Source organism: Panicum hallii, chromosome 9 (assembly GCF_002211085.1).
Source record: "Panicum hallii strain FIL2 chromosome 9, PHallii_v3.1, whole genome shotgun sequence".
NCBI classification, from domain to species: domain Eukaryota; kingdom Viridiplantae; phylum Streptophyta; class Magnoliopsida; order Poales; family Poaceae; genus Panicum; species Panicum hallii.
The window spans coordinates 10,550,216-10,576,474 of NC_038050.1; the positions used below are offsets into that span (position 1 = coordinate 10,550,216).

Genomic DNA, 26,259 nt, shown 5'->3' on the forward strand with positions numbered 1-26,259 from the left:
TCATGGGAACATGCCACCAATTAATCCAATTCCACGATCCAGGGAACGCCACGGAATTTTAAAAAAGATAGAGATAATTTAGGGTAAAACATTCGCGGAGAACAGGTCCAAATCAGTCATTGTGAAGCTGCCCCTGGCACTTGCAGCGTCGCAATCAGGTCCAGCCCCTCCAGGCAGCCCTCCTAATAATTCCACTCCCATCGAGCACCATCATCCCATCTCCATCACCACCAACATTTCACACTCCAAAACCACAATCTAGCTAGACACTTGCCAAGATTTTAATGACCTTATTTGCAGCACATAAGAAACCTCCAATTTTCACCCCCAACCCCCCCTTTTTTTTCTTTGACCCCCTTCCAGGCCTCCCAATTTTACACTCGGGCCCTTCGACCGGTCGTGGCGGTGTACGTGGCCATCACCGGGACCGTTGTCTGCCCACGCACCGTTTTTTCAGGCGCCAAAAACCTACCCATCGTGCCCATCAGGTCCACGTGAACGCTATCGGGCTGGCCACGCTGTGCTTGCCGTCCGACCACACGAGCCGCCCGAAGCCGGCGGTGCCCGACGGCTGCGACCTGGACGTGAACCTCACCGTGTAGCTCTTCTTCTCCCCCGCCGCCGCGAACGCCAGCTCCGCCGGCTCCACGGCCACGGCCACGCCCTGCGCGGCGCCGGACAACGACGTGGACACCCTGTACTTGCCGGCCCCGCCCACGCTGGTGAGCGTGCGCGTGTGCGTCACGGTGGCCGCCGCCGAGGACTCCCCGCCGTCGCCGTTCGCCGTGGAGAAGGGCACGGAGAAGGACGGGTAGTTGAGGCCGCCCACGGAGTAGGTCCTGTTCTCGGCACACGACACGTTCCGGCTCCGTGCCACGGCGGCGATCATGTTGGGGCTGTACTTGAGCGCGCACAGGAAGTCCACGTAGTCGCGGGCGCCCAGGTCGTACACGAGCCCCGGGTCCGCCGCCCGCGCGGGGTCCACGTGGCCGGCGCCGTAGTCAAACGGCGTGGCGGTCGCGCCCGTCGCCGCGTCCAGGAGGGGCGACCCCCCGCCGGAGTAGGTGGCGTAGGCGGTGGTCATCAGCGCGGACCGCACGGCGGCGGGGCTCCACTCCGGGTGCGCGCTCCGGAGCAGCGCCGCGAGCCCGCTCACGTGCGGGCACGACATGGAGGTGCCGGAGATGATGTTGAATCCCACGCGGCGGGTGTCGGCGGCGAGACCCGTCGGCCCGGCCTTGCCCGTCCACGCCGCCAGGATGTTGACGCCGGGGGCGATGATGTCCGGCTTCAGGATCTCCGGCGTCACCATGTTGGGCCCGCGCGACGAGAACGCCGCCACCACCGGCGAGGGGTGCACGTCCACCTGCGTCCCGGCGACCACGATCGTCGCCGTGGGGTTCGGGTTGGAGGCCACGTAGGACTTGATCGCGATTCCTTCCCTCTCGCCGACGCCCGCGGCGGGGAGGAGGTGCGCGTCGGCGACGAGCTCCTGGCCGTTGGCGGCCGTGTTGGAGAGCACCATGCCGGCGCCCCCCGCGTCTCGCACGACGAAGCCCTTCTGGACGCGCGCGCTGACGCCCCGGTCGCAGACGACGATCTTGCCGGCCACCTTCTCCGGCGTGAGGGTCCCGGGCATGCAGAGGTTCCCGGCGGTGGAGTTGGAGGCGTTGGCCGCGTAGATGATGGGGAGCGGGGTGCTGGGGAGGGGCTTCCCGGAGTAGAGGGAGACGCCCGTGTAGTTCTTGCCGTTGCCGAGCGCGACGTACGCCGGGAAGTCGCGGTCGAGCGTGCCCGCGCCCACGGTGGTGATCCACGGCGCGACGTTGGAGAGCGTGGAGCTCCCGGGCCCGGCGTTCCCGGCGGAGCAGGAGACGAGGACGTTCTGCTCCATGGCGGCGAAGGCGCCGATGGCGACGCTGTCGCGCGAGTAGTCCGCGGCGCCGCCGCCGAGCGAGAGCGAGAGCACGCCGCATCCGTCGGCTACGGCGGCGTCCATGCCCGCGAGGATGTCGGAGCTGAAGCACCCACCGAGCCAGCACACCTTGTACACCGCGACGCGCGCCCGGGGCGCCATGCCGCGCGCCGTGCCGGCCGCGAACCCGAAGAGGCTGGCGTCGGGCACGGCGGCGCCGGCGGCCGTGGAGGACGTGTGCGTGCCGTGGCCGTCGTCGTCGCGCGGGGAGCGCGACTCCCGGTCGGTGTCCATGGGCCCCATGGCGGCCTCGTACCCCCTGTTGAAGAAGCGCGCGCCGACGAGCTTCCGGTTGCAGGCGGAGGCGTTGAACCCGGCGCCCGCCGCGCACTGGCCCTTCCAGAACGCGGGCACCTCCCCGAGCCCCGCGTCATCGTAGCTCCGGCTCTCGGGCCACACCCCGGTGTCGAGCACCCCGACGACGACGTCCGCCGCCGTCCCGGACTGCGGGAGGAGGTCGGCGCCCGCGATGCCCAGGAACTCGGGCGTCCGCGTGGTGTGCAGCTCGTACCGCGCCTCCGGATTCACGGCGAGGACGCCCTCCACGCACGCCAGGCCCGCGGCCTCCGCCGGCGTGAGCCGCGCCGAGAAGCCGTGCAGGACCGTGTCGTAGGCGTACAGCATCTTGTTGGCCGCGGACACGGAGCGCAGCGAGGCGCCGTACCACTCGCCGTGGTCCGCGTACTCCGCCGGCATCGCCGACTTGGCCATGTGGACGATGTACGTCTTCCTCTTCCCGGCGGCGGCGGCGGCCACCGCGAGCGCGAGCACCAACGCCCGCAGCATGACGGTGTTACCCATCTTGTGTAGGTTGGTAGGTGGATAGATAGATTGGTGGCTTATATTGTGGCGGAGCTAGCTCGCCGCTACAAGAACGTGTAGATATATATACGCAGTGAGCTGGGAGCCTGAGACTGGGAGAGAGGGGGAGTGGAAGAGCGTGAGCAAAAGATGGGCGGTTGGTGGCGCGCGCACGACTGAAAAAGGCTGCAGGAGAGGCCGAGGTGGATGGAGAGGTTGAAGAAAGAAAGAAAGAAAGAGGTGAAGGTTTTGTGTGGTTAAGCGATTGCTTGCTTAGGGGTAAGCGATCGATCGAAAGGAGTAAAACTAAACAAAGATGACAAGGATGAGCATACGCGCGCACTAGGAAAAGAAAGGGGACGAAAGAGCTGGTCGGTCGACGGGTCACATGGATTTGTTTTTCTTGGCAAACTTTGGGACCTTTCTTTGGCGGCCGGATCGGCGACGGATCGCGCTGTTACCTGATTACCTCCCATGCTAAGCAGCCATGGGGATGGAGGAGATTTTTTGGAGGAATCGGTTCGGGATGGCCGTGAGCTTGCTGCTTGCTGAGCTGGGCTTGTCGACCGCAGATAAAGAAAGTTTAGTCGGCTCAGCTCAGGGATCTGTGGACGGAGGCCCGTGCGCGCGTGCGGACAGTGTGGCGAGCAGCTAGCTAGCGAGGAGAGATAGCGGACGTGCGCGCAGGGGTACTGGCAGCTCGGTGTTCACATGCCGACATGCATGCTGTGTTTGTATTTGTATGCGTAGCGCACAGAGAGGTTTGGAGGATGACATGCAAACGCATCTTTTGTCTCGCGCGTACGTGCGGCCTGGCGTCCAATGGAACGGACAAAAATTCACGGATGAAGACGAAATTTCACCCCGGATGCAGCGTCGGAGGCTCGGAGCTACTCCCTCCGTCAAAATCATTCAGAATTTAAAATTTATTCCAAAAACAAGTTATCTTAGCTTATTTAGAAAGTGCATGTGCATATAAGAATCAATTAACGCTAAATATAAGTAATAATTAGGGGCAAACATGGTTATTTGTCGAAGATAAGAGTATATCGAACCCAAATTCCGAGCGATAATAAATAGGGATTTATTTTTTGGGACGGAGGGAATAGGGTATAACAAGAAAGCAGGGCCATTCGTTGAAGATAAGAGTATATCGAACTTAAATTCCGAGCGATAATAAGGATTTATTTTTTAGGATGGAAGAAGCAGCGTACAATAGGAAAGAACCAAATTGACAGTGATAGAGATGTCTGCATTGCGTTGGTTTGATGGCTTGGTTTGCGTCTTGCTTCCTGATTGAACTGAATCTCAGCGCACTTACAACTGGTACGGTTGATTTAGTAACCTAATAATAACTACAGAACTGATCACCATCGGTCGCCAGAACATGTAGGTGCCAGCGATCCGTACCTGCGAGACGTGGTTGGATTTGCTTGAGGACGACCAATAACTTGGGCGCGCGCGCGCGATCAAGGTAAAGTGCGCGCAAAGGTGATCCATCAGGGCACTCAACCCACCATCTCGCAACCAACTCGCACGAGCACGGGGATAATTAAATCCCCGCATAATAATTATATTGTTCGTCCTCATCAGCTAGCTGTGCCTGGCGTGATGATGCGACCAGCATTGTGGACCTAGCCAGAGATGGCCCTAACCGCGCGCTGACATCAAATCGCGATAGCGAGAGGGGTAAAGAGGAGGAGGGAGAATCCAGGAGGCAACAATCACTACACGGAATCAGGATCGGACTAGAAATTTTTTTGACAAAGCTTGCCCGTCTAGATCGCCACTCCTTTCAGGGCGCATATATACTCATTCTTTCCTCTTGCCAGGCGTATATATACTAATTCTAAGATACGTCAAAATAATATATATATAAAAATTAAAAATGCATCTATTTTTTAAATATATTATAATTATATTTTAGCACTAGTATATACAAATTACTAGTATATAAAAATTAGTATGTTCACATACTGTATGTATTATTACATACAAAATATATATACCATCATATATATTCTAGTATATCACATATTTTACGTATATATTTTTCATTGGATCAGATATATCCTACGTTATGATGAGATACACGTGTAGAAATAGCTATAAACATGTACAATGAATTTTTCAGAAAAATATATTCTGTAGCCGGCTACAGAATAGCCGAGCGGACCGAGCCAGCCTGCCGCACCCGCGTACCCGACCACGGTCCCGCACAGCCAGCTCGCGCTGCACACACCGCGTTCTCCCACCCCGGGTCGGCTCAGCTCCAACCGTCTCGAGCCGCGCGGCGCCCCCAAATCACGCTTCCTTGTTGACCTCAGAAAGACAGAAACCCCCCTCCACATCGCCGCTTGCTTCGCTCACCGCGAGACGCGCCGCCGCTGGAGACGATCCCGTTCGCGGCGATCTGCCCGAACTGCCGCCGCTCGTTTATTGGTTTCGGACTTCTCCAACCTATATATGGCGTCCCGATTCCACATCGTCTCTCCTTCCATGACGCTGGTAATTTGTTGTAGGTTTCGTATTTCTAACATGTTCTTTCGTGACTCGTGAGATCTGGTGAGTAAGATTTATCTGAATAAAATCTTGTTTCCGTAGGAGATTAACCTTGAATTTTCCCACTACCTCCGTTTGAATTGGCCACCTGCAGATGAGCCTGCAACCACAAATTTTGACGGTTGATAATCCCCAATTTTGTTGGTAAGTACTCCCTTGCTCAGTTTGTTTTTCTTTTCTGCTCACGCTTCCTTCCTGGGAATTGAAAATCGATTTATTCATGTAGATCTGTTGGGCAAATGAGTTTGTGATCCACAGCGGCGGCCAAGAGGTACCTGCCAATTGTTTTGGCTGCTCCTCGTCCAGGCCCGCGGAGACAAGGATTCTGAGGTGAGGAGCCACAAAAATCCATATTATTTGAATTGATCTGGTTACCTTTGGGTTAGCAGCCGATTCTCTCTAGATTAGCAGCTAATTACTATTGGATTAGATTTTTTTTCTTCACTGTTCATCCAACAATTTTAGTCCTTTTCCGTTGTTCTCAAATGGCAGCCGCTAAATTCCGCCTTACTAATTCAAAACAATCCGTTTCCGTTGGGATTAGCAGCGGATTCCCTCAGATTAGCAGTCGACTCCTCTTTGATTAGATTTATTCCTTCACTGTACATCCGTTTTTTAAGTGATTTTCCCTTGTTGATTTCCCACAAGGAATTGGTAATTGCTGCATCCATACCAACTAAATTGGACTGCAGCACGAACCAGTTTGTATAGCATTGTTTTGATCCTATCGATTTTAAGTATTGGCTTCACCATGTTCTTCTAGTTGTGCCAAACCAATTTTTTTGAATGAAATTATTTGGTTAAATTACTGTTATATTGTTAATTCTTACATGCATACTACACGTTTCTCATAATTGTTTCTTCAAAATCATAGTCTGCAAAAGACGATACATAAGTGAGATTCCATGCACTCTTCAGGTACATACACTGCACTATTGTAAAATATATCATACCCCATGTACCAATTTAGTTTCATATTCTAATTTTGAGTTACCATATTCCATCCCCGAATGCATTGTCAGTCCTTGATCCACCAGTATGTAGAACATGTTCCTTCTAGAACTAGTCTACTAGCTTCCTTGTGACTTCGTTTTTTCTTTGTCGATCCAGTATACAAATACAATGCTTATTTTCTGATCATTTCTTATTGGCAAGCTAGATCTACCTTTCTTTTTACTAGGAATTCTAATGTATGATTGCCTGCCTATGCAATCTAGTTCATTATTTCTAATTTTGTTCAAACTACAAATGCAGGAAAAGGTACCTCAGTTTAGGTCAGAGCTCCTCCTCTGCATGCTTTACAAGCCACTGAGCATGATCAAGAAGCTTTCTGCTTGATAATGCCCACAGGCCTTGATATGTATAGCTGATGAAAATATGTGTCAAAAATATATATAGCCGATTCTGGCTTGGTATTTATTTTCTTGTACTTGTTTTTGTTTACTCGATGCACAAATGCATCAGTGTGTTATGTGCTATAAAGCTCGATGCACAAATCTGGTAAACCATTTACAAATTAAATACTCGTACACCACCATTGAATTGTGGGATTTACAAATATAGTTGGTATGGATTCTAGTAATTCATATGCAAGGGGCGTAGAATGTAGTAAATAGTTATAGTTTTTCACGAAACTTAATGGAAAAAGTAATTAGTTTCATGGTAAACTAGTTTCGCCACTACAATAACTGTTTCTTCAGAACATCATGGTGCATTGACGATGAATTGTGGTAATTCTCTGGTTCTATTTGTCATCTTGAGCCATCCGAGTGAATATAACTATTTTATGGTAAATTAGTATCTTCATTTGAAGATCATGATGCCATTTGTAGTACGAAAGTTACAAGTGCCAAATTGATGCCAGAATCGTCTCACGACATTTGAATTATGGAAACAAGTTTACCATATATTAGTGAGGTGTCCGAGGCGTCTGATGTTCTAGCTGGATTAACGTAATTGCCTGAATATTTACCTTTGTTGGCCTTATATTTAACCTCATTCTCGTTCTAGTATTCTCGTAACACATGCACGTGTACACTGAAACATGCTAATGTGTCATCGTAACCCCTATATCCGCTAGCTTACATGCAAGCCGCGACGACGTACATGAGCTCGATTTCCCGAAATCAGCGTACGTGAACTAATTACCGTTTATTTTCCATAAATGACGTGACTACCAGCTTCCAGGAGTGGCAGCGTGGCTCGGCTCACGTGGCTGCCTAAGCGGTGAGCCGGTGACGACCCCAAATTACGCCGCAAGCATAAATGACCCGCACCTATAGTTGGTCAAATGGGCCGGCACGACATGACTGGATCCTAACCCTAATCGGTACGACAGTACTAGGCACAGCACGACTAGGTACGATGGCTTAGTCGTGTCGTGCCATGGCAGCACTGTGTGCCTGCCCTCGGATCCAGCCATGGCACAACTAAGGATTAGTGCCGACCCATCAGCACCGCAAACCCATAGGGTTAGTGCCGACCTAGACACTATAGGCAAAATGAACCAGATCCGCCGGGCACCAGAACCGCCGGCAAGGTCGAAGAAGGGCGAGTCCAGAGCACCAGAGCCGCTGCCGAGGTTGAAGAAGGGCGAGTTCAGAGCACCAGAGTCGCCGGTGAGGTCAGGAACCCACGGATCTGGCACTCTGGTTCCTCAACAGACTGCAAACCGGAGCACCAGAACCGCCGATGAGGTAGACAACGGGGACAAGGAGATGACGAGTGGAAGACTAGGCTAGGGTTAGGGTTTCGGGATGGAGTGCCGAGCTGGAGTTGGAGAGGACACAGGAGGACAAGAGTAGGAGAGGAAGAGTCGCGTCATGCCGGGGTGTAAGCCAGCGGCGGCGGAGGACTGCCCGTCGGACAAGGAAAAGACAAGGTGCTCTGAATCTAGACGAGGGGAGTGGAGGAGGGGCGCGAGGGTGTAGGAGATGAGATGGCTCGGGCTGCCGGCCATCGGCGGCGGCGGCGGAGGACCGCCGGTCGGAGAGGAGGAAGGCGAGGAGCCGAAGAGCACAGGCGAGTCGGGGCAGCGAAGGCAGAAGGCGAGGCGAGGAGGCGCGGGGGAGTGGAGGAAATTGGCTAGGGTTTGCCCGGGGGAGCAGCGGCGGCGGGGTATATACTCGGGGCCCTATCGCAGGCCGTTAATGGGCTCAAAGCCCCCAACGGCTAGTTGGCCTAGCCCAAATTAGTCGTGCCTGAGCGGATAAGGCCCGTTAGTCGTGTTGTGTCCGGACCAGCACTATGGGCCAAGGTCCCGGCTCTGGCATGACACGGTCCATCGGGTCATGTTGGCACTGACCCTATCGGTAGTGGGCCGGGCTGGATTAGTGTCGAGTTTTTTCGTGTCATGCCTCGTGCGACCCACTAGACCAACCCATTTGGCCAACTATAGCCGCACCACACGGGACCATGGCTCGCTTGATGGTGGATGTGGTGGGCTGGCTACAGAATAAACTATTCTGTAGCCAGCTATAGAGTATACTCTCCGTGTATATATAGAGAATCTTTACCGCTGATTGCTACGTTAAGCATGTACAGATATATACAAACGGATCGGAGAAGCCTGAGATGAGAAGGCTTGCCCAACGAAATTAGGCGGCGATTAGGAAGGCAATGCAGCGCCCCTGCAGCCCTCGGTGCGTGGAATGGAAAAAAGCAGCTAGCTGGTTTTGTACGGCCGTGTACCATGCAGCAGCAGCAGCACAGTCGCACGGAGAAAATAGGGAAGAGAAGGGTGGGTGATGGGGACGTCGCGCTTGCTGGTCGTTAGTTGGAGATAGCTAGCGGAGGCCCCGGCAGTACATACAGAGAAAAGCTAGCTGCTGCTGAAGCGCGCGACATGATGGTTCGATGATTGGGTAAGCAGCACGGCGCGCAAGAATCGACTACTGTCGTTGCGACTAACGACTGGGGTGGGCCGGGGCAGCTTTCCAAGTTCTGAAGAAAGCGTACGTGGTCCTCGAATAATTTCTTCCCTATCACGGGCGCTCAACATCATGTTGGCGGTACTGGTGGTACACTGGTACTAGATCGTGTTGAAAATGGGCCGAGGGATAAGATATCAAGGGCCCTAATAAGGACCGCCATGTGGAGAGGAGGAGGAAGAAGAAGAAGGGCAGGTAGCTAGCAAGATCATGGAGAAATCGACAGGATAGAAAGGAGATCAGTGGAGCTAGCTCTTGCACTTATTGTTCGATCGCGTGCATGCTAGCTCATGCACACCGGCCAATTTGTGCTATATATATGTGTTCCGTGTGTGGCGGTCACCTGTGGCAGCAAGCTGCAGAGAAGATGGTACAGCAAGTTGCAGAACTCCACACACGGGAGTGCAGTTAGTTCGCACCGTGCTCATCTATCTGCGTGTCGTCGTTAGCTAGTGTTCATCCAACCCGGGCGCCCATACCATATCACGGGCCACCGCCGCCCGAGCGTGTCGCCGCAAAGCTCCAAGCGGGAGCATCTAATAGCTCCAAGCAAGTGTGGGACTGCCCGCCTGCCCCGGGGGCGTCGCGGCGGCTGCTGGCTAAGCTGACGCGCTGCTCCAGTCCTGTCCAGCCATGCAGCAATGCCTGGCCACCACTGTCCACTGCACCGCTACTTCGTCTTCCACGATTCCATCCATGTGCACACGCGAGGGCGGGGCCGGGACTCTATTGGACGGATCGGACCGATCGGGCCGGCCGACGCGATCGCCGTCGAAGCTTGCTGGCGACGCCACTGGGCGCATGCAGTCGCCGCCATCGAACCTGGCTGGATCAAGTAGGGTTTACATTACATATACAGCAGAGATCGAGCCGGCCGGACAACCAATGCAAATTGTTAGTACCCCTCGATCTGCCGCCGGTGCCGATGAAAGACGTGCATGAAGCTGAACTGCTGGAGTACGTGTACGGATCAGCGGACGGACAGATCGATACTCCTAACACAGTCCTAATAAAGTGATGCACAGCACAGGGCATGACGATCAAAAAGTGACAGATGCGCCGCCTGTAAACGAATCGTTTATTTGCATCAATTAATCACGCTGTCCGAATATAACCGTATGGTGCCGTACGTTGACGCGCCGGCTGACCTGGAGTACTAATATAATGTGATGATCGTCCATACTATAATGTGCAGGCTCGATCGTGTCGCTACTTGCTGTATCCAGTGTGATCACTGATTAGCCTACCACTACTAGCAGCTCATCATCACCTGCAGATAGCAACGCGCGGCAGCTTCTATATATTGTGGCTATTTGGTACGGCCTCAAGCTAGTTCCCGAAACGACGACTGTCAGACTGTGGCGAGAATTTTACACGATCGATGTAGCAAAATATTGGGCGTTGCACGAACCGACTTACCTGCAGCTGGAACAATAAAGCCCAACCTACGCAAGGCTAGGGAGTTTACTGTCATGATACCAGCTTGCCATCATGCATTCTCCAGGACAGTTCATTTCATGAATCTCTGTATGCATGTGTGTAGTCATCAAGGGGCAAGTATCAGGCTAGCGCCCAACAACAAGCTTATTACAAACCCCGCATGACGACGCAAAAGCCACGGAAGCAGCTGGAGCGCCTACAGTTACATGCTTCCTGTCGCGATGATGGCCCGAACGAATTACATGATGGATGGATGATGATGATGCCATGGGCGATGATGCGACGGCCGGCTGACTTGGCGAAATTATGCAGCTGCATGTGAGTTGCAGACACTGCAGCAGTGTGATTAGCCAACCGCTACTAGCTATCAGTTTGTCACCTGCAGCTGCAGGCTTAGCTGCAGCAACGAGCTAGCGAGAAAAAGGCCAGACCGCGCGCGACGCGAGGAGGGGCAAAAGCTCGTACTACAAGCACAGCACATGTTGAGGCCACATCGGCCATCGGTAGGTGGGACGTCGTCGAGGCGGCCCGCCGGCCTCGAGCATCGATCAGCCACCGTCGACGCCGCGCGCGCGCCGTTGGTTGTCCGTGCCAACCCGATCGAGGGCCCCCGGCGCCGTCGCATTCTTCAGACGCAAGCCACAGCCAGCTGTTTGCTTGGAATCAGAATTCTCAGACCAAAGCTAGCAAGCCCTTGCGGCAGTGTGGTGTGATTGACCAAGAATGTCTTCCATCCCTGTGGCTCCGTGCTTTGCACCTTGAAACCGATGACGGCGATGACGCTGACGTGGATGGGCCACATACAGGCATGCGCCGCTTTCCTAATCGAAGTATGCGAGTTGCGAGAGCTCTGAAGCTGGCGGCTCAGGAAGTAGTCAGAACAAACTGGGCGTACCACACGCGCACGATGCACTGGGGTCTCCGCCGGCGTCCAACGGAAGCTGCAGCAGGTGTGTTTTCTGCTGGCGGCGTCGTCGACCCTGACTGCACTGACAATTTCTTTGCACGAAATGTCTATACGATGGTGCCGCGCGCCGGCCACTCACATCCGAGCCGCTCGATCAGTTTCCTGACGCACCGGGACCGGAATTAAATTAAAGACCCACACCTACACCAGAGATAATCGCACAGATCGGATTGTATATTGGTGAGCTGATACGCAGCGTCGCTGTGCTCCTAAAGTTTCTGCACCCCCAACCTGTCAGGAGAGAGTACGGTGCCTCTGATCGATCACATCCATTTTGATTAGTCGATTGGTCGACGAGAGGAGCCTGGGCCTGCATGCCCGGCAACCCAGCGCATTTCAGGTGGGCTGGGAATCCGAAACAGCTCAAGAAAGGCCCAACATTAACGGCTGGTTATCTACAATAGCACCGCCCTTTTGCACTGCAAGTTTGGTTAACCTAATGATACTTATTTTATAATATAAATATTAATACTATTTTATAAAATTTTTATCAAATTTAAAATTGTTTGACTTGCTCATCGAGTAGCGAGAGTTGCATTTTTTTTAGATAGAGAGAGTAGGAGAAGATTAACGGCTGGTTATCTGCGATAGCACCGCCCTTTTGCACTGCAAGTCTGGGATCAGAGGATGAGGATCTGGTCCGGGATTTCAGGAGCAACACCGGAGACAAAGAAAAAGGGAGAAAAGAATATGGAACGGAAGAGTGGTGGACCAAGCCCCTCGCAGAACCGCCAAAGAACACCACCCAAGGCGAGCTAAGGCATATATTACATGATTAAAAAAAATTTCAGTATGAAAATATATTACATGATTAATCTAATGATACTTATTTTATAATATAAATATTAATACTATTTTATAAAATTTTTATCAAATTTAAAATTGTTTGACTTGCTCATCGAGTAGCGAGAGTTGTAATTTTTTGGATAGAGAGAGTAGGAGAAGATGGCCGCGCGTGTGCAGGTACGTGGGAAAATGGGAACTCATTGTTCAGTTAGGGTTCATAGCTTTATGATTAGACAACCTACCAGCTAGCTTTGAAGTAAGAGTGCCTGGAGGGACTAGGCCTTGCAGGACAATGGACTCGGGATCCAATCATTGTGGAGACAGATTAATTGTACCGCGATAGTACCTACTGAAGATCGATCCACGCTCAGCTTCTCTATAGCTGAAGCCAAGGCCCAAGCGAGTTTGCTGGTGAATTGGCATGTTGCCACGGTAAAGAGAGAGTGTAATCTAGTTGTACATGAGTTAGCTCACTTAGCTCGAAGGACTACACATACGGCAGTCCGGTTAGGTCGAGCATCTGCATGCGTACATGACCTTATCAAAACCATTGTAATCCTTTGATCTAATCAATAAAGCTTTCCTTTACCCGTAAAAAAAGAAAAAGCTTTGAAGCAAGAGTGTTCCTAGTTATTATGTATTCATAACTATGTAGGACATTGAACCGCTTCTCCTCCTTCAAATGATATGCTGGTGCTCCTACTTACTTTTCAAAAACAAAAATGAACTTTCCATGTGCATTAGCTAGTTTAGCAATTTTGGATCCAGATACCACTTTTTTTCTATCTGATCTGAACCGGCGGCTACCCGGCCGTCGCCGCGCTCATCGTTTACCACTCGGGCACCAGGGCTGCGACGCAACCATCCGGCCTGAGCCCACCCCGCCTGAGACGTATAGCACTCGGGTTAGCTTCAAGTAATGTTTCAAATTTTTCTGAAAAAAATAAGCTTGGATGGGATCCAATCAATTCTCTGGAATCTGGATGGAAAAAAAAAGGATGCTCCAACGTTACTACGGACATTTCTAATCCGAAAAAAGGTTTGAAAGCAAAATAGGACAAAATTTAATTCTAACCTATTGCGGTTGCTGGAATTAGTGACGGATTTATGGCCCAAATCTCATCTTGTCCTCCGAGCGCCTGCCCGATCTCATCTTGTCCGTAACGGCCACCTCTCTCTCTCTCTCTCTCTCAATATGTAACGGCTACTTCTCCTCGGATCCCCTCCCCTTCTTCCATTTGAATCCAAATCTCCCCACCCTCCTCGACTCCCCCTTCTCCTCCCACCTCCGCCTACCCCCTCCAGTCCTCCACGGCCTCTCCTCTCCAACCGCCATGGCCGCCGCCGCGCCTCCCGCTTCCTCGTCTCCCCCTCCTACCGGCGCAGCCGACGGCGAAGGTGACGGCGACGCCCGCTGCTCCTCGCCGACGCCCGCGCCTCTCGCTTCCTCTTCTCCGCCTCCTCCCAGCGCAGCCGACGAGGACGGCGTCGGGTGCGCCGCCGCCCGGTGCTCCTCGCCCACGCCCAAGCCCCGCAGGAGGACCTCCCCCAACCGCAGCGGCGGGAGCGCCCGCAAGGTTCGCCCGCTCGACCCCTTCCCTTCGATCTAGCGGCTGCGTAGATTTCGCCTTGCTGCGTTCGTGGGGGCTCGGTGGGGGCCTTCGCGCGGGGAAATCGAGTTCGCTGGGAGTGCACGAGGCGCGGCTCCGGCTTGGAATGTTTATCTGTGGCGGAAAAAGAAATCGGGCCGGGGTATGTGCCGCCCAATCTGAGCGGTGTAGCAATCGATGTGTTTCGTGGAATCCTTCAGTTTTCATGCATTTATTGCTTCACATTCTCGGTAGAATCTCTGCGTTTTAGTTGATCTAGTTTGCTGGAGTCAAATGCCTGGTCAAAACCCTACTTATTCTCACCCTCTTGCTTGGTGATCTCGTCCAATTATTCTCACAACTCGATGGAGCAGTAGGATCACGACTGGTTGTGAACTGGCTTAATATCTTTACTTCTCACCTCTAATGGATGCTTCGTTCAACTTATAGCCTACAGAAAGTCAGTACAACAAAATTTCTTTTCTCATTTCAACTGCTATCATCACAAGCTTACGATTATAACAAGGCAGCTGAATTCATTGATTTTGAGAATCTGGGTCAACTGAAAAAAGGACTTGTACTTGTATGCAGTTTCTGAACGGTTGAGCATCAGTTACTCTTCAATTATCAGCATCATACAGAATATAAATCATGTTCCCAAACTATTCCATCTACAAAGGGCTAAGTCATACTCTTTAGGTCTAAAAGAGGTATACACTTTGCAGGAATATTTTTATTTGATAGTTTTTGTCAAAGGAAACGCTGGGTGGGATCTTAGCTGACATAAATGAGTGGATTCAAGAATATATTTAGGTTCTTAACATTACCAATGTTCATGATGTGCGTTTAAATTATTAATGTTCTGTATATATGTGATTGTTTTAATGTTATCCTTACCCCTGCATGTCTTTCATTCAACTGTTTCATGCAGAGTCCAGGGTCAAGAGATTCTGGAGGAGGTTCAGTTTTGAAATCTGTGAATAAGTCAACAGTGCAGTTCAAAAAATCTAGGAATCGTAGAAGTGGTTCACCTATCAATTGGACTCCTCGGAAGAAGACCGAGTCATACATGAAGAGGAAGATAAAGCATCTTCAGGTATCCAATGAATAAAGTCAAATGGTGCTTCTCTTTCGTGAAGTGCTTGAGCATTGCTTTCAATGTTTTTTAGTGCCCATAAATGTAATGTTTGACTACAAAATTGCAATCTAAATTCTTCCGTTACCTGAATATTTCTTGTCTAGACAGAACCCAAAAAATTAAGGAGAAGGGAAATCAGATTTATTTTTTTAGCATGAAGGATTAAAGCTCTGCCTTTCTGTCTTCTGTAGGAAACAGATGGAATGACTGCATCCCTTCATGAGACTCTAGGAAATGCTAATCCTCACTATACAAGGATGGCAAGGGAGAAGATTGCAGCTAGAGAGGCTGCCAGAAAGGCGACAGAAGCTCGTAAAGCAGCTATGGTTGAAGCTTCATGGTGTAGAATTCTTCGAGCAGCCAGGTGAGATTACTCCCACATACTCTTTTAATCTCTCATGCTGGACCTTATGCATTCATTCTTTTATTATGTTTTCTGTTCGTGATTCAATTCTTTTATTTAATTTTGCTACAGGATCCAAAATAAAAATGCTGAAGAAGATAGGGAAAAGGCCATGCTTCGAGCAACAGAAGCATTCGAGGAAGCTAGAGCAATGGGCGTGATGATGTATGACAGACCAGATTGTCCACATCAGCAGTATGAGGTGGAATCGTCATCACATACTGGAGGACGATCAACCCATAAAGTTACTGCATCCTTTCAGACTGCTTTTCAGGTTGATATGGAGGTCTCTGCTGCAGTTAAACAGGCATTTGTTCGACTCGCAAACTCTCCAGATTCAGCAAAGAGAGAAGAGTTTAAGGAGCTGCTATGGAAAATAAGCCAAAATCCTGATTTGACAGAGGCTGATTTGAATTCTGATGACAAACAGCAGCTTGGTGACTGTAGCAATGAAGGTACAAGTAGCTCGAAACTCAATAAAGAAGACATCACTGGCAGCAGTGCTCCTTCTGATTTCAATACCACAACTGTTCAAGAATCCATAGATGTAGTTAGCATTATGCTTGAAAGGCTAAAAGCTCTTCATGAAGATGAGCTTGCTTCCCTGGCAGTCATTGTAGCCACATCTGGGCTTAACACTGCACTTCAAAGTGAAAGGGGCAAATATCATGAAACAGATCCTGTGAACAACGTTAGTGCTGGGTCACTCAGATCACAATCAAGGAGGTATTCTACTGCAGCGAGCTTGGTTGATGTCCAAGGGCCAAAGAAAGAAGTTGCTTCTGAGCTACCAAGTCTGGACAAGTTTTTGGTGAAGCATCTTTCGAAACTCGAAAGAGAAGTTCAGGAAGCAAGAGAAGCAAGCAGAAAAGCCACTTCGATAAAATCTGTGGCACATGATGCCCCCAGCCAATTTTCCAGCAGCAATGCAAAGGCAGCAGAATCTACTTCAGATCTGGGCAGCATTCTTGTGAAGCATGTATCTAAGCTTGAGAAGGAGGTCCTGGAAGCAAAGAAAAATAATCAAAGCATTCATTTGAAAGGAAGCTACAAAGATGTCAAAGCCAGTGATGTGCAGTCCGCAAACAAAGAACCGGAGTTCAACAGGACACAGTTAGAAGCTGAAGATAAGAGTGATTTAAAGGGAAGCTGTGATTCCAAGAGATCAGGTGAAGACAGCAATCACATCCAAGACTTCTCTGATTATGTGCAAGAAGATAAAGAGAACAGAAGTTTATATTCACATCAGCTACCGCCCTCTGGTGCAATGGGCAGACAGGGTGGTAAAAGATTAACTCGAATCGAAGCTGCTAAGCTGGAAGCACTTAAATCCTTCTGTACTGTAGATGGCAACACATTAGATGTTGGCCTGGATAAGGTCTTCATTAAGCCAATCCATAGATTGGAGAAGGAAAAGAGGGAAGCACGTGAAGGACAAACCAATGTGCACAAACATCCTGAGAAGCATGGTCAAAGCACAACTGTGTCAGAGGGCTTAGATGATATCTTAGTGAAGCATGTATCTAGGCTTGAAAGGGAAAAGATTGATTACAAAAAGAGGAATCCATTGGGTGAAGGATGGACCAATGTGCCACATGATCAGCGAAAGAATGGTAACAATGCGCAACCATTTGAAAGTTTAGATCAAGTCTTAGTGAAGCATGTAAGTCGACTAGAAAGGGAAAAGATGGAATATGAAAAGAGGAATGTATTGGGAGGAGGAACCAACATGCAGAATGAGAAGCAACGGCCCTGTAACAGTGACATTGCTGTGGACAGTTTAGATCAAGTCTTAGTCAAGAACATCTCCAGGCTTGAAAAGGAGAAGATTGAGCATGAAAAGAATGGGGGTAAGATCTTGCTAAAGAAGAGTGATGCACAATGTACAGATGGAGCAGCAGGAAGTTTGGCTGACATCTTTGTCAAGCGTCCAACAAAACTTGAGCAGGCCAAGCTAGCATCTGCTGCCGAAGAAACACCAGCCAGTGGCTTAAACCCTGTCTTAGAGCGTCGAAGAGCAAGAGAGAAGGAGCTTCTGGATGCGTGGGGAGGAATGGGCCTTGGGAACTCGATGAAGCCTCATGTGTCCAAGATTGAGAGAGCTAAGGTAATTCTATTAAACCAAAGCATCATCTGAAACGTGTAAAAGAAAATTTTGTTCCTTTCAGGCTGACATCTGAAATGTTTCTACTGGTTTCTAGGCTGCTTGGAGGATAGCTGAGAATGAACAGAAGCAGATGGTTGCTGCAAGGGAGCTATGAACAATAGCTCGGAGGAAACTGCAAGCTCTGAACTCCTTTCTTCTGCTGAACACAACTTGACCTGCCGTAAAGCTTGACATTGTCAACAGGTTACTAGATGATATCCCCGATAGATTTGCTGGACTCTACTACTATTTGCCCCCCGCTTGTTGCTCAATGCAGTTGTCTAGCTGCAGTTACTACTCAGTACTCACTGATGTGTTTAATAAAAATGCTGATAGCATATAGTTGATTCTTCTTGGTATACATATGCATTTTATCTGGTTGCTTCTTGCATTGCCTGATCACAGATAAGGATGAACGAGCTGCAAATTCACCAAACTATATCCGCGATGCACTTTCCTTCTGATCTCTGAGACATCTTTGCCACTACGATTGTTTGCATACACTTCTCCGTGCCTTGTGTTCTGCTTATGCCTTATAGCCTGTGTTTTGGATAATACCCAGAGATGTCCACGATACCAGTGGTCTACTTTCAGTTACTGTTTCCCATGACTGTTGTACAATCGATAGCTTATTTGAAACTTTAAGGTGTCAGTGTTACTTTTTCCCTCCAGTTGACATTTTGGCATGCCTGCTCTGCTCTTTGCCTCCTGCTCTGAAAGTTTGGTGAAAAGCTGGATCATCAGAAAGGAGAGAGGGGATGGACCTAGCTAGTTAGTCATAGCCCGTGTTGTGTCGGCCCGAGGGGATGCAGAAGAAGGGAAGGACGTTTATAGCGAGAATCTTTACTGAATAATGCACAACCATATACAAACCTTAACATACCATGTGTAACACAGTTGTGAAGTTTATTCTTGCAAGCCGCAACGAATTCTGCCGAATTATGAACTCCATTTTAATATGTTATATGTCTGACGTAAAACTTTTGAAATAAATGTCTCGTGTAAAATACTAAAATGTGATGTGCTTTCTAGAGCTATATGACCACCTCTCGCGGAATCATCTCTGAAGTGCCTTTGTGTGTGTGTGTGTGGCTAGAATCGGTTTTCCATGCTCACACATGTTAACATGTAAATCATGAGCTACACCAATCGTGGTGATCAACAGCACTACTGAAAATTGGTCTGCAGGTGCTCGTTTAGGCCGTCTAAGCTAGCACTGGATAGTAGCGCACAGGCTAAGCAAGTGCTAAAGGAAACGTACGTGTGAGAGGGAAATGCATAGGGAAATGTTAGAGCTACGATATCTCATCAGTTTTTCTACTGTTCATCGATTAAAAAACTTTCGCAGCTAGCTTAAAGCTACCCCGTTGGAGAGGGTCTTATTAGATATCAACAGTTGGTCAAACAGCATTATTATATTACTTGACAAGGCATGCCAAAGCCCCTAGCAATCCAGCAGTAGCAGCTACCTCTACCTACGAGCGACAGACACCACGGCCTTGCAAATCCGACGGCCATGACCACCGCCGTGGCCCAACTGGCTGGCCATCTCACGCCATCTTGAGGCTGAGGCACTGCACGAGCCATGGCGACCGCGTCTGCGGCTGCGGCTGCTTCAAAACCGCCGCCGCCCCTTCCTGGAGACGGGACGCCGGCACCGCCCTCCGGTGTGGCGGCGATCCGCTGGCGGTGCCGGTGGACGACGATGTCGACGTCATGCTCCCGCCGGAGCAGTCCGACCCCAAGGGGGCGCCGGTGCCCTCGTCCCGGCGCTTCCTCCTGCTGCTGGCGCTGACGCTGCCGACGGCGAGCGTCAGCTCCAGCCCGTCCTCTTGCCTCGGCGACGATGGCGTTGTGTTGTCCGCGCCGGCGACGAGGATGTAGTCATCAGCTGGGAGGTGCAGGCCTAGGTCCAGCGCGCGACGCGGCTGCCTGCCGCGCCTATTCTGATGCCGCCGGCAGCTGATGAGCTCCGACGGCGGCCTCGACATGCCGCCGCCCATCATCAGCTGCTTCTGGACGCGGTACAGCCGGTGCAACTCATGAACCTTTTGTGAAGAGGAAATGGGCAAAACAATTGTGAGAAGTTCATCGGAGTGGATTAACCAGGTTCTCCTGCAGTTTGCGTCTGAATGTGTTGCCGTACCTGCTGCCTGAAGGTCTGTTCGTGCCTGAGCATGGCCATCTTCATCAGCTCCATATCGCAGTGATTCACAAGCTTCTCCACCTGCACCATCCTGTGAGCTTGACTGGCGCTTCCTCTCAATGAATACCAACCAGCTGACTGAATATCCTGCAGCAAGAATAATTAAATAAAAGGGAAGCTCCTCAATTGCTGGAAAGGGAGACCGATGTGTGTTCTCTAGGATTCAGGGTTGCTGAATTCGAGGATCAAACTATGAGGCAAGCAAATCAACACATGCCAACAAGAAAGGATGACCTCAAGGTCAAGGCTGCTTTGATACGGGCGTTTTTATCATGCAAGTAATGAGCAAACACTCCCTCATATAATGATACGCAATTGGTAGTACAGAACACTGAAGCCACCGGATCCCACGAGGAACAACGGCAGAACCGATCTGGAAGTTAAGCCGAGACAGACTACTGCCCCATTTATCAACTGGATCAAGATAAGAGATGCTTGTCCTTTACCTTAAAACTTTTCTTGTCTCCCTCTCTTCAGTAGGTTTCTCTTCAGTCAGTTGAAGCCGGCCGGCAGCATGAGACAAGAGAAGGAAGAGTGAGAGAGCAAAGATGTCTCAGATGCTGCAGCCACTACTGGGGGAGCAAAGTGAGAGTAAGGGAGGGGGTGTTTTATAAGCTAAACTCGGGCAGCTCCATCTCAGAAAGGTTGCAGAAAATGCAATGATGCCTCGAGAGAATATTTGGGCGCTGGCCCTTTTGGCATGCCGAACAAGAGCCATTGCAATGGCATGAGCTGCCCCTCCCGGAGCAGACAGCATTGGCAGGAGCCTAGCTTAGCCGCTGGCTGGCCCCCACTCGGTGCGGGCCCCACACGGGCCAGTAGAACGAAGGCCAGTACCAGTACCAGTGTCAGTTTCTCTGTGTGGCTGGGCAACTGGGCATGCAGTGCAACGCGATGCATGCACTGACAGTGCTTATTGCGCTCGTACATGGGCACCCCCTCCGGCTCCAAATTATGATCGCTATTTGCTTCTCTCACTTGGCTACTTCTTGGATACCTTTTTTCCATCGATTCATGAAGATATTTGAGGTCCAAATAACTAAACTATGCCATGAAAACTTGCATCATTCAAGAGTACCACCGAATAATAACTGACCCTGATGAGTTTCAGAGTTTGCCTCATTGCCTGTGCAATTTTAAGAGAAATATATAGTATATATGACGAGAGGCCACGTTGGGTCCATACCGTAGTTTTCCTCATGAGAACGAGACATGATCAGTAGCTGGTATTATTCAAGCATCAACAAGTTTGTGTGAGATATGATTCAACAACGAACTCAAAACAGGCGACGACAAATATATAAAGTACCCATTGGGAAATTGCCTTGTCAATGAAGCACTTCCTAGTGGTAATTCATTTGGGTGCAGATCGACCACAGTCAGCGTTCAACACGCTGCTAGTAGCTATGATATGATTTGTAACAGCCATAAGAGAGTTATTAGGAGCAGGCCAGCAGCTATAGGTTACTGTCCTGGCTCCTTTAATTTTTTCCCCTCATTAGCTGCAGCACTGGGAAACATTGATAATGATCACATGCCTTGACTGCAAGCCTCTTTGAATCATGCATGCATGTCGAGGGCGTGGCTGCCTTCACCGTTGTACCATGCATGCCATGCGCAGCGCAGGGCAGGCCCGGCCCGGCCTGGCCCGGCCCCTACCACCACCACCAGCAGTCTCTGCATCCACCGACCAAATCATGGTCAGATACATATACAATACAATAGACATATACAGTTACAGTGCATCTGTTTGAGCAGAATGTACTATACCACATACAGGTAGGTTGATTCATTGATACACTACACTGCTCCGATAAGAACTTGGCAGAAGTGGAAGCATCATTGACCATAGAAAAACCTGAAACAAACAAATACTACACTTGACTTATGAGATTGGTGGGGATGTTTATTAAAAAAAAAAGATTGGTGGGGATGAGTTCGAGGGGCCGGGGCAGCTGCAGTCTGCAGAAGCTCTGAAACTGAGATAAAAATGCACTTTTCAGTAATCAGTAGTTGGTCACTGAAAACAAGCAAAGGCAATGGATGCACGGGCAGCGGGCGGCGTGTGGATCCATCGACCATCGATGAGATCGATCCTCCCACATGGCATAGGTGACGACATGGAGAGCCACGCCAAGGTGAGTGCATGTTGTACTGTACTTGTATATATGTTGCCACGCATACACGGCGCAAGCGCGCGGCTCTTCTTTTTCTAGGGCCTGGAGTGGAGCTACATACATGGCCATCATCGACATCGATCCCTTTGAGAGCAAGCAACGCAAAGCATCTCTCCGATCCCTGCATATTTTAGGGATCATTGCTGCCCCGTGATCCCAACCCAAGCTGTTCGGGACTCTTCTGAACTGTGATGATGATCCTTGCATTGCTTGGTATGAATTTTGGCAGCAGCGCATGGAGGAAGTTAAAAGGGGCCGTCGGACTGAGCTCTGGGTTTGAACGAGATGGAGCGGATAAGATGAGAGACAGCGGCGACGCACGCGCTGCCGGCGGCGGGAGGCGCAGCCGCCGTACGTGGCAGGTCGGGACCCACCGGACGGATCGGGCCGCCGCAGGCGCGCGGGACTCCCGGGCCCCCCGGCGCACCCTTTTTGGTCGAAAAGCAATGGCAGCGGACATTTAGGTGCCCTCGTATTGACTTCGCTTGGCTCTTTTTAGATGATTTATGTAACATCCAATAATTTTTACGAAGTGTTGTATATCGAAAAGTGCAATTTTCAGAAACTTTTTCATGTTTATGCTACTAGCTAGAATTCACCATAAGAATACCTTCTCTCTCCCTACAAATTTCTAGTAGTTTTAAAAAAAATCTATCCACCCTAAGGATATATTTGTTAGTGTGAAATGTTTGGTTCTTATTGAATTTGGCTTTATTTGGATTTTATTTGATTGATTGAATTTGTGCGGAAGTTGAATTTGAAGTGTACCCTCCAAATTCAATTTCAAAACCTTAACTCTAACAAAATCCGGCCAAGGAACCTGACCTAGCCTCGGCCCGAGCCCAGCTGACCGCCTCAGCCTGCATCCCACGCGCAGCCCAACGGCCAACTCAGCCTGGTCCGCGCAGCCAAGCACCGCTCCCCTAACCCTACCTTCCATCGAGCCAATGCGGGCCTCGCATGTCAGCTTTATCCCTCTCCTCTCGACGCCACCCCGCCTCACGCCTCACCCCACCTCGCGCCAAGCCTGCCCCGCTACGCGACAGCGATGCCCGCGCCGCGCCCTGCTCTCTCGCTAGCCGCCAAAGGAGCGTAACCGCCCGCACCCAAACCCTAGCGCCACATCGCTGCGATGCCACCACGCATCCCCGCCCGGACGCCAAAATACGCCGCCCACAGCCGTGCCCAAACCCTAGTGCTACCCTATAAATCCCCTTCGGCCGCCGCTCGAAATCCTAGCTCAATTGGAGTTTTCCACTTCCGTCGCTGCCACACCAAGAGAAGGAGAGAGAGGACGAGGAGGAGAGGGAGTGGAGAAGTAGGAGTCGCCGCCGGAGGACGCCACGCCACCGGAGCTTCACCATGCCTGCGCCCGATCGACTCCATCGACGAAGCCACGCATCCTGCACAGCCACGACCCGCCTGCCTCACCTCTCCGTTGCACCAAGCCGTCGTCACTCGAGCCACCGGTAGGTCGCCACCCAATCCCGTCAACCTAGTGCTGCCGGCGCCGCCGATGAGCCCTCTATAGAAGAGCCCTAGGACCCTACCCCCCTTGGTTGCCTCGCCTGTAGGAGCCTGTCACGCCGCCTCTACACCCCCGCAGCCGCCGTCGCCTCACCTCGCCGCCAAGTCGTGACGCGGGCCCTGAGTGCCAGTGCCCCACGCGCATGGCGAGGCCACGCCACGGCCCTGGGATGCCAGGAACCCGCGCGTGTGCGCGCACGCCCAAGCCGCCGGCCAAGGCCGAGCCTTTTTTACCTAGCCTCCCGTTCACCAAGCCACCACCGTCGTGCCATGGCCACGCCACGGCCACGGTGACCGCGCACGTCCCTGCAACGCTGTGCCGTGGCGCACGCGCGTGTCACTACGGCATTTCGCCAAGCGCCTCACGTGCGTCCACATGTGCACACCTTCCTCTGCACACGCACGCATGCAAGCTAGTTGCCACACCAGATCGGAGCACAGCCGCACCAGATCCGCTTTGAGGCTGACACCTGGGCCCCAGCTGCCAGATGGAGGAGAAGATGCCGACGCATGGACCCGGCCTTTTGGTGGGAGAAGGAGGAGAAGACCCAGAGCTAATGGTCCGAGGAGCTGGCCCGCCAAGCCGCAAGCCGAGCTAGCCCGCTAACACCTCAAGCCGACCCGTGAAGCCAAGCCGAGCCTTGTTGGACCGACTAAGCCGGCCTAACACCTTTGACCCCAGAATCGAGCCGTGTCTCTTTCTCTTTCCCTTTTTACCCGACGTGACCCGTGGGCCCCACCTGTCAGCCTCAGGGTGAGACTGACCAGGGGTCCCACTGACCTTTGACCCGTTGACTGGTCAGTGTTGACCGGTCAGCGTTGACGTCATGCTACCACGTGGCATGCTCTGGTGCTGCCACGTGACACTGATGAGTGATTTTCCAGTAACCATTTATTAATTTCAAAAATTGATTTTTCCTTAGAAATTCATAATAAATCAACTGTACCTCCAAAAAATATGAAACTAGTTTCATAAGTTTTCTAAAAATATAATCTACCCGCTAGAATAGGTTTTGTTCTGATTAGGACCTTATTTGAATACTTTTTGTGAACTTTTGCACTTTGGTCCTTGCCCTTACACGTATTTACGAATATGACCCATCTAAGTGGGTTTTGGTGTTGATGACATACAAAATTAAGGAGCTAATGAGTTTGTCGAGTTTTGGACCGGTTAAAACTTAATAAAATGAAAAAGAGCATGAAAAGACGTTAAATTTGCTTAAAGGATGGTGTTGGTCTTAAAAGAAGATCCTTACTTATTTTATATTTTGAATTTGAGTTTAGAAAATACCGTACTATTAAGAGAGATGTGAATGGATAGCATGAAGGTGTCAAAGTGCTTATTTGAGATGCTAACCATCAAGGAGAGACACAAAATCACACACTTGTGCACCTAGTTTTCTGTCTGGTTCAGTATGTGTTGGAAGAAGCTGGATTCTTCCAACAAGGGGTCTTCAGCCAGCTGTTTTAAAATTGTCGGAAGTTCCGACGATCACTTAACCAGTGCACTAACGGCTAATTTTTGGGACTTGGATTTTTATACCCCCTCAGCCCCTCTTTACTTGCTGCTAACCTAACCCGAGACAAACACCTCCAAGAGCATTTACTACTCCTCCCCAATCCCTCATTGAGCTAATCCTTTAGTTGATTTGAGCTAGAGCTTCGGTAAGAGTAAGATTGAGGTGTGAGACTTAACCATTTGAGTGTGAGGGCAGCCAAGTTTATCTCAAAAGTACTTGAAGCATCTTCATCCATTGATTCATGTTTGTTACTCTTGAAGCTTGCTTCTAGACCGTTTGGTGTCGCTCGTGGAGCGTCCTCTCGTGTGTGTGCGTCCTGGAAAGTTTGTATTACCCTATCCTTTGTGGATTTCATAGTAAATAACTCAATCCTTGAGTAAGGTAAAGGGTTAATGGAAGATCCGGCTCTTTGTGAGCTTCTCAACGGAGACGTAGGTTCCTTAGTGGAAGTGAATTTCGGGAATAAGTCTCCTGTGTCTTGTGATTATTGCATTTATTTAGTTCTTATTGACCTAGAGTTTGTTTTATGCCGATCTATGTACTCGAGTTGTTGTGCTTGGAAAGATCACCTGCAGAAGTCTCCTAGTATTATTGTACAACTTTTGATTCAGGCATGTTCTGCAGTTTCAAGTTTAATTTTAAATTTCGTATAAGAACTTTAGCTTTGTCGGAAGTTCCGGTCCAGTGTCGGAAGTTCTAACCCGTCGGAACTTCCTACACATTGTCGGAAGTTCCAACGCATTTAATTCCTGCGAAGAATTTTTTCAGATTTTTGAGGAATGTCTATTCACCTCCCGCCTCTGGACATCACCAAGATCCTTTCAACTACCCGGAGGCCCAGGAGGACTATGAAGAGCCGCCAGGTTCACGCCCATCTTCGACTTGAATACCTATTAGGCACTATTGCTCTTGAATATGTTATGTTGAGATGAGCCCGCATATCCTATTTTATTTACCTGAATTTCTTGCTATCCTATACACTTGATAAACATGAGATGCCCTGCTATGCTTTGCATGTGTTTGTGTGGGATTGGATGGATAGTCTTGATGTGAGTGGAGATACACTTCTGAGGAGTTGGTGTATAGGGCTTTT

The 26,259-nt window shown here is 50.4% G+C and overlaps 3 protein-coding genes and 1 long non-coding RNA gene across 4 annotated transcripts; 2 read left to right on the forward strand and 2 right to left on the reverse strand.

The window, feature by feature from the left end:
• LOC112874557 (subtilisin-like protease SBT1.7) lies at positions 1–3,190 on the reverse strand. The gene has a single exon (XM_025937934.1). The coding sequence runs from the start codon at positions 2,774–2,776 to the stop codon at positions 485–487; it is 2,292 nt and encodes a 763-aa protein (XP_025793719.1). The 5' UTR covers positions 2,777–3,190; the 3' UTR covers positions 1–484.
• Positions 3,191–5,039: 1,849 nt separating this feature from the next.
• On the forward strand, positions 5,040–6,859 carry LOC112874558. The gene is made up of 4 exons (XR_003225002.1): positions 5,040–5,284; positions 5,381–5,482; positions 5,565–5,668; positions 6,593–6,859. It is a non-coding gene; the product is annotated as an uncharacterized LOC112874558 (long non-coding RNA).
• Positions 6,860–13,774: 6,915 nt separating this feature from the next.
• On the forward strand, positions 13,775–18,097 carry LOC112876171. Its single transcript, XM_025940219.1, has 5 exons — positions 13,775–14,037; positions 14,981–15,145; positions 15,379–15,551; positions 15,663–17,697; positions 17,792–18,097. Exons 1-5 carry the CDS (start codon positions 13,795–13,797, stop codon positions 17,849–17,851), a joined length of 2,676 nt encoding a protein of 891 aa, XP_025796004.1. The 5' UTR covers positions 13,775–13,794; the 3' UTR covers positions 17,852–18,097.
• Positions 18,098–19,171: 1,074 nt separating this feature from the next.
• LOC112878064 lies at positions 19,172–20,513 on the reverse strand. The gene is made up of 3 exons (XM_025942461.1): positions 20,389–20,513; positions 19,883–20,029; positions 19,172–19,784 (listed from the first exon to the last, which is right to left on the reverse strand). Exons 2-3 carry the CDS (start codon positions 19,970–19,972, stop codon positions 19,287–19,289), a joined length of 588 nt encoding a protein of 195 aa, XP_025798246.1. The 5' UTR covers positions 19,973–20,029; positions 20,389–20,513; the 3' UTR covers positions 19,172–19,286.
• Positions 20,514–26,259: the final 5,746 nt, after the last annotated feature.

Excerpts from the sequence above, each read along its gene's own strand:
- LOC112874557 (XM_025937934.1), bottom strand. The coding sequence starts at position 2,776 with ATGGGTAACACCGTCATGCTGCGGGCGTTGGTGCTCGCGCTCGCGGTG.
- LOC112876171 (XM_025940219.1), top strand. The coding sequence starts at position 13,795 with ATGGCCGCCGCCGCGCCTCCCGCTTCCTCGTCTCCCCCTCCTACCGGC. Across the intron at positions 15,146-15,378 it reads GGAAGATAAAGCATCTTCAG|GAAACAGATGGAATGACTGC; the intron begins GTATCCAATGAA and ends TGTCTTCTGTAG. Across the intron at positions 15,552-15,662 it reads AGAATTCTTCGAGCAGCCAG|GATCCAAAATAAAAATGCTG; the intron begins GTGAGATTACTC and ends ATTTTGCTACAG.
- LOC112878064 (XM_025942461.1), bottom strand. The coding sequence starts at position 19,972 with ATGGTGCAGGTGGAGAAGCTTGTGAATCACTGCGATATGGAGCTGATG. Across the intron at positions 19,785-19,882 it reads AACAGACCTTCAGGCAGCAG|GTTCATGAGTTGCACCGGCT; the intron begins GTACGGCAACAC and ends TCTTCACAAAAG.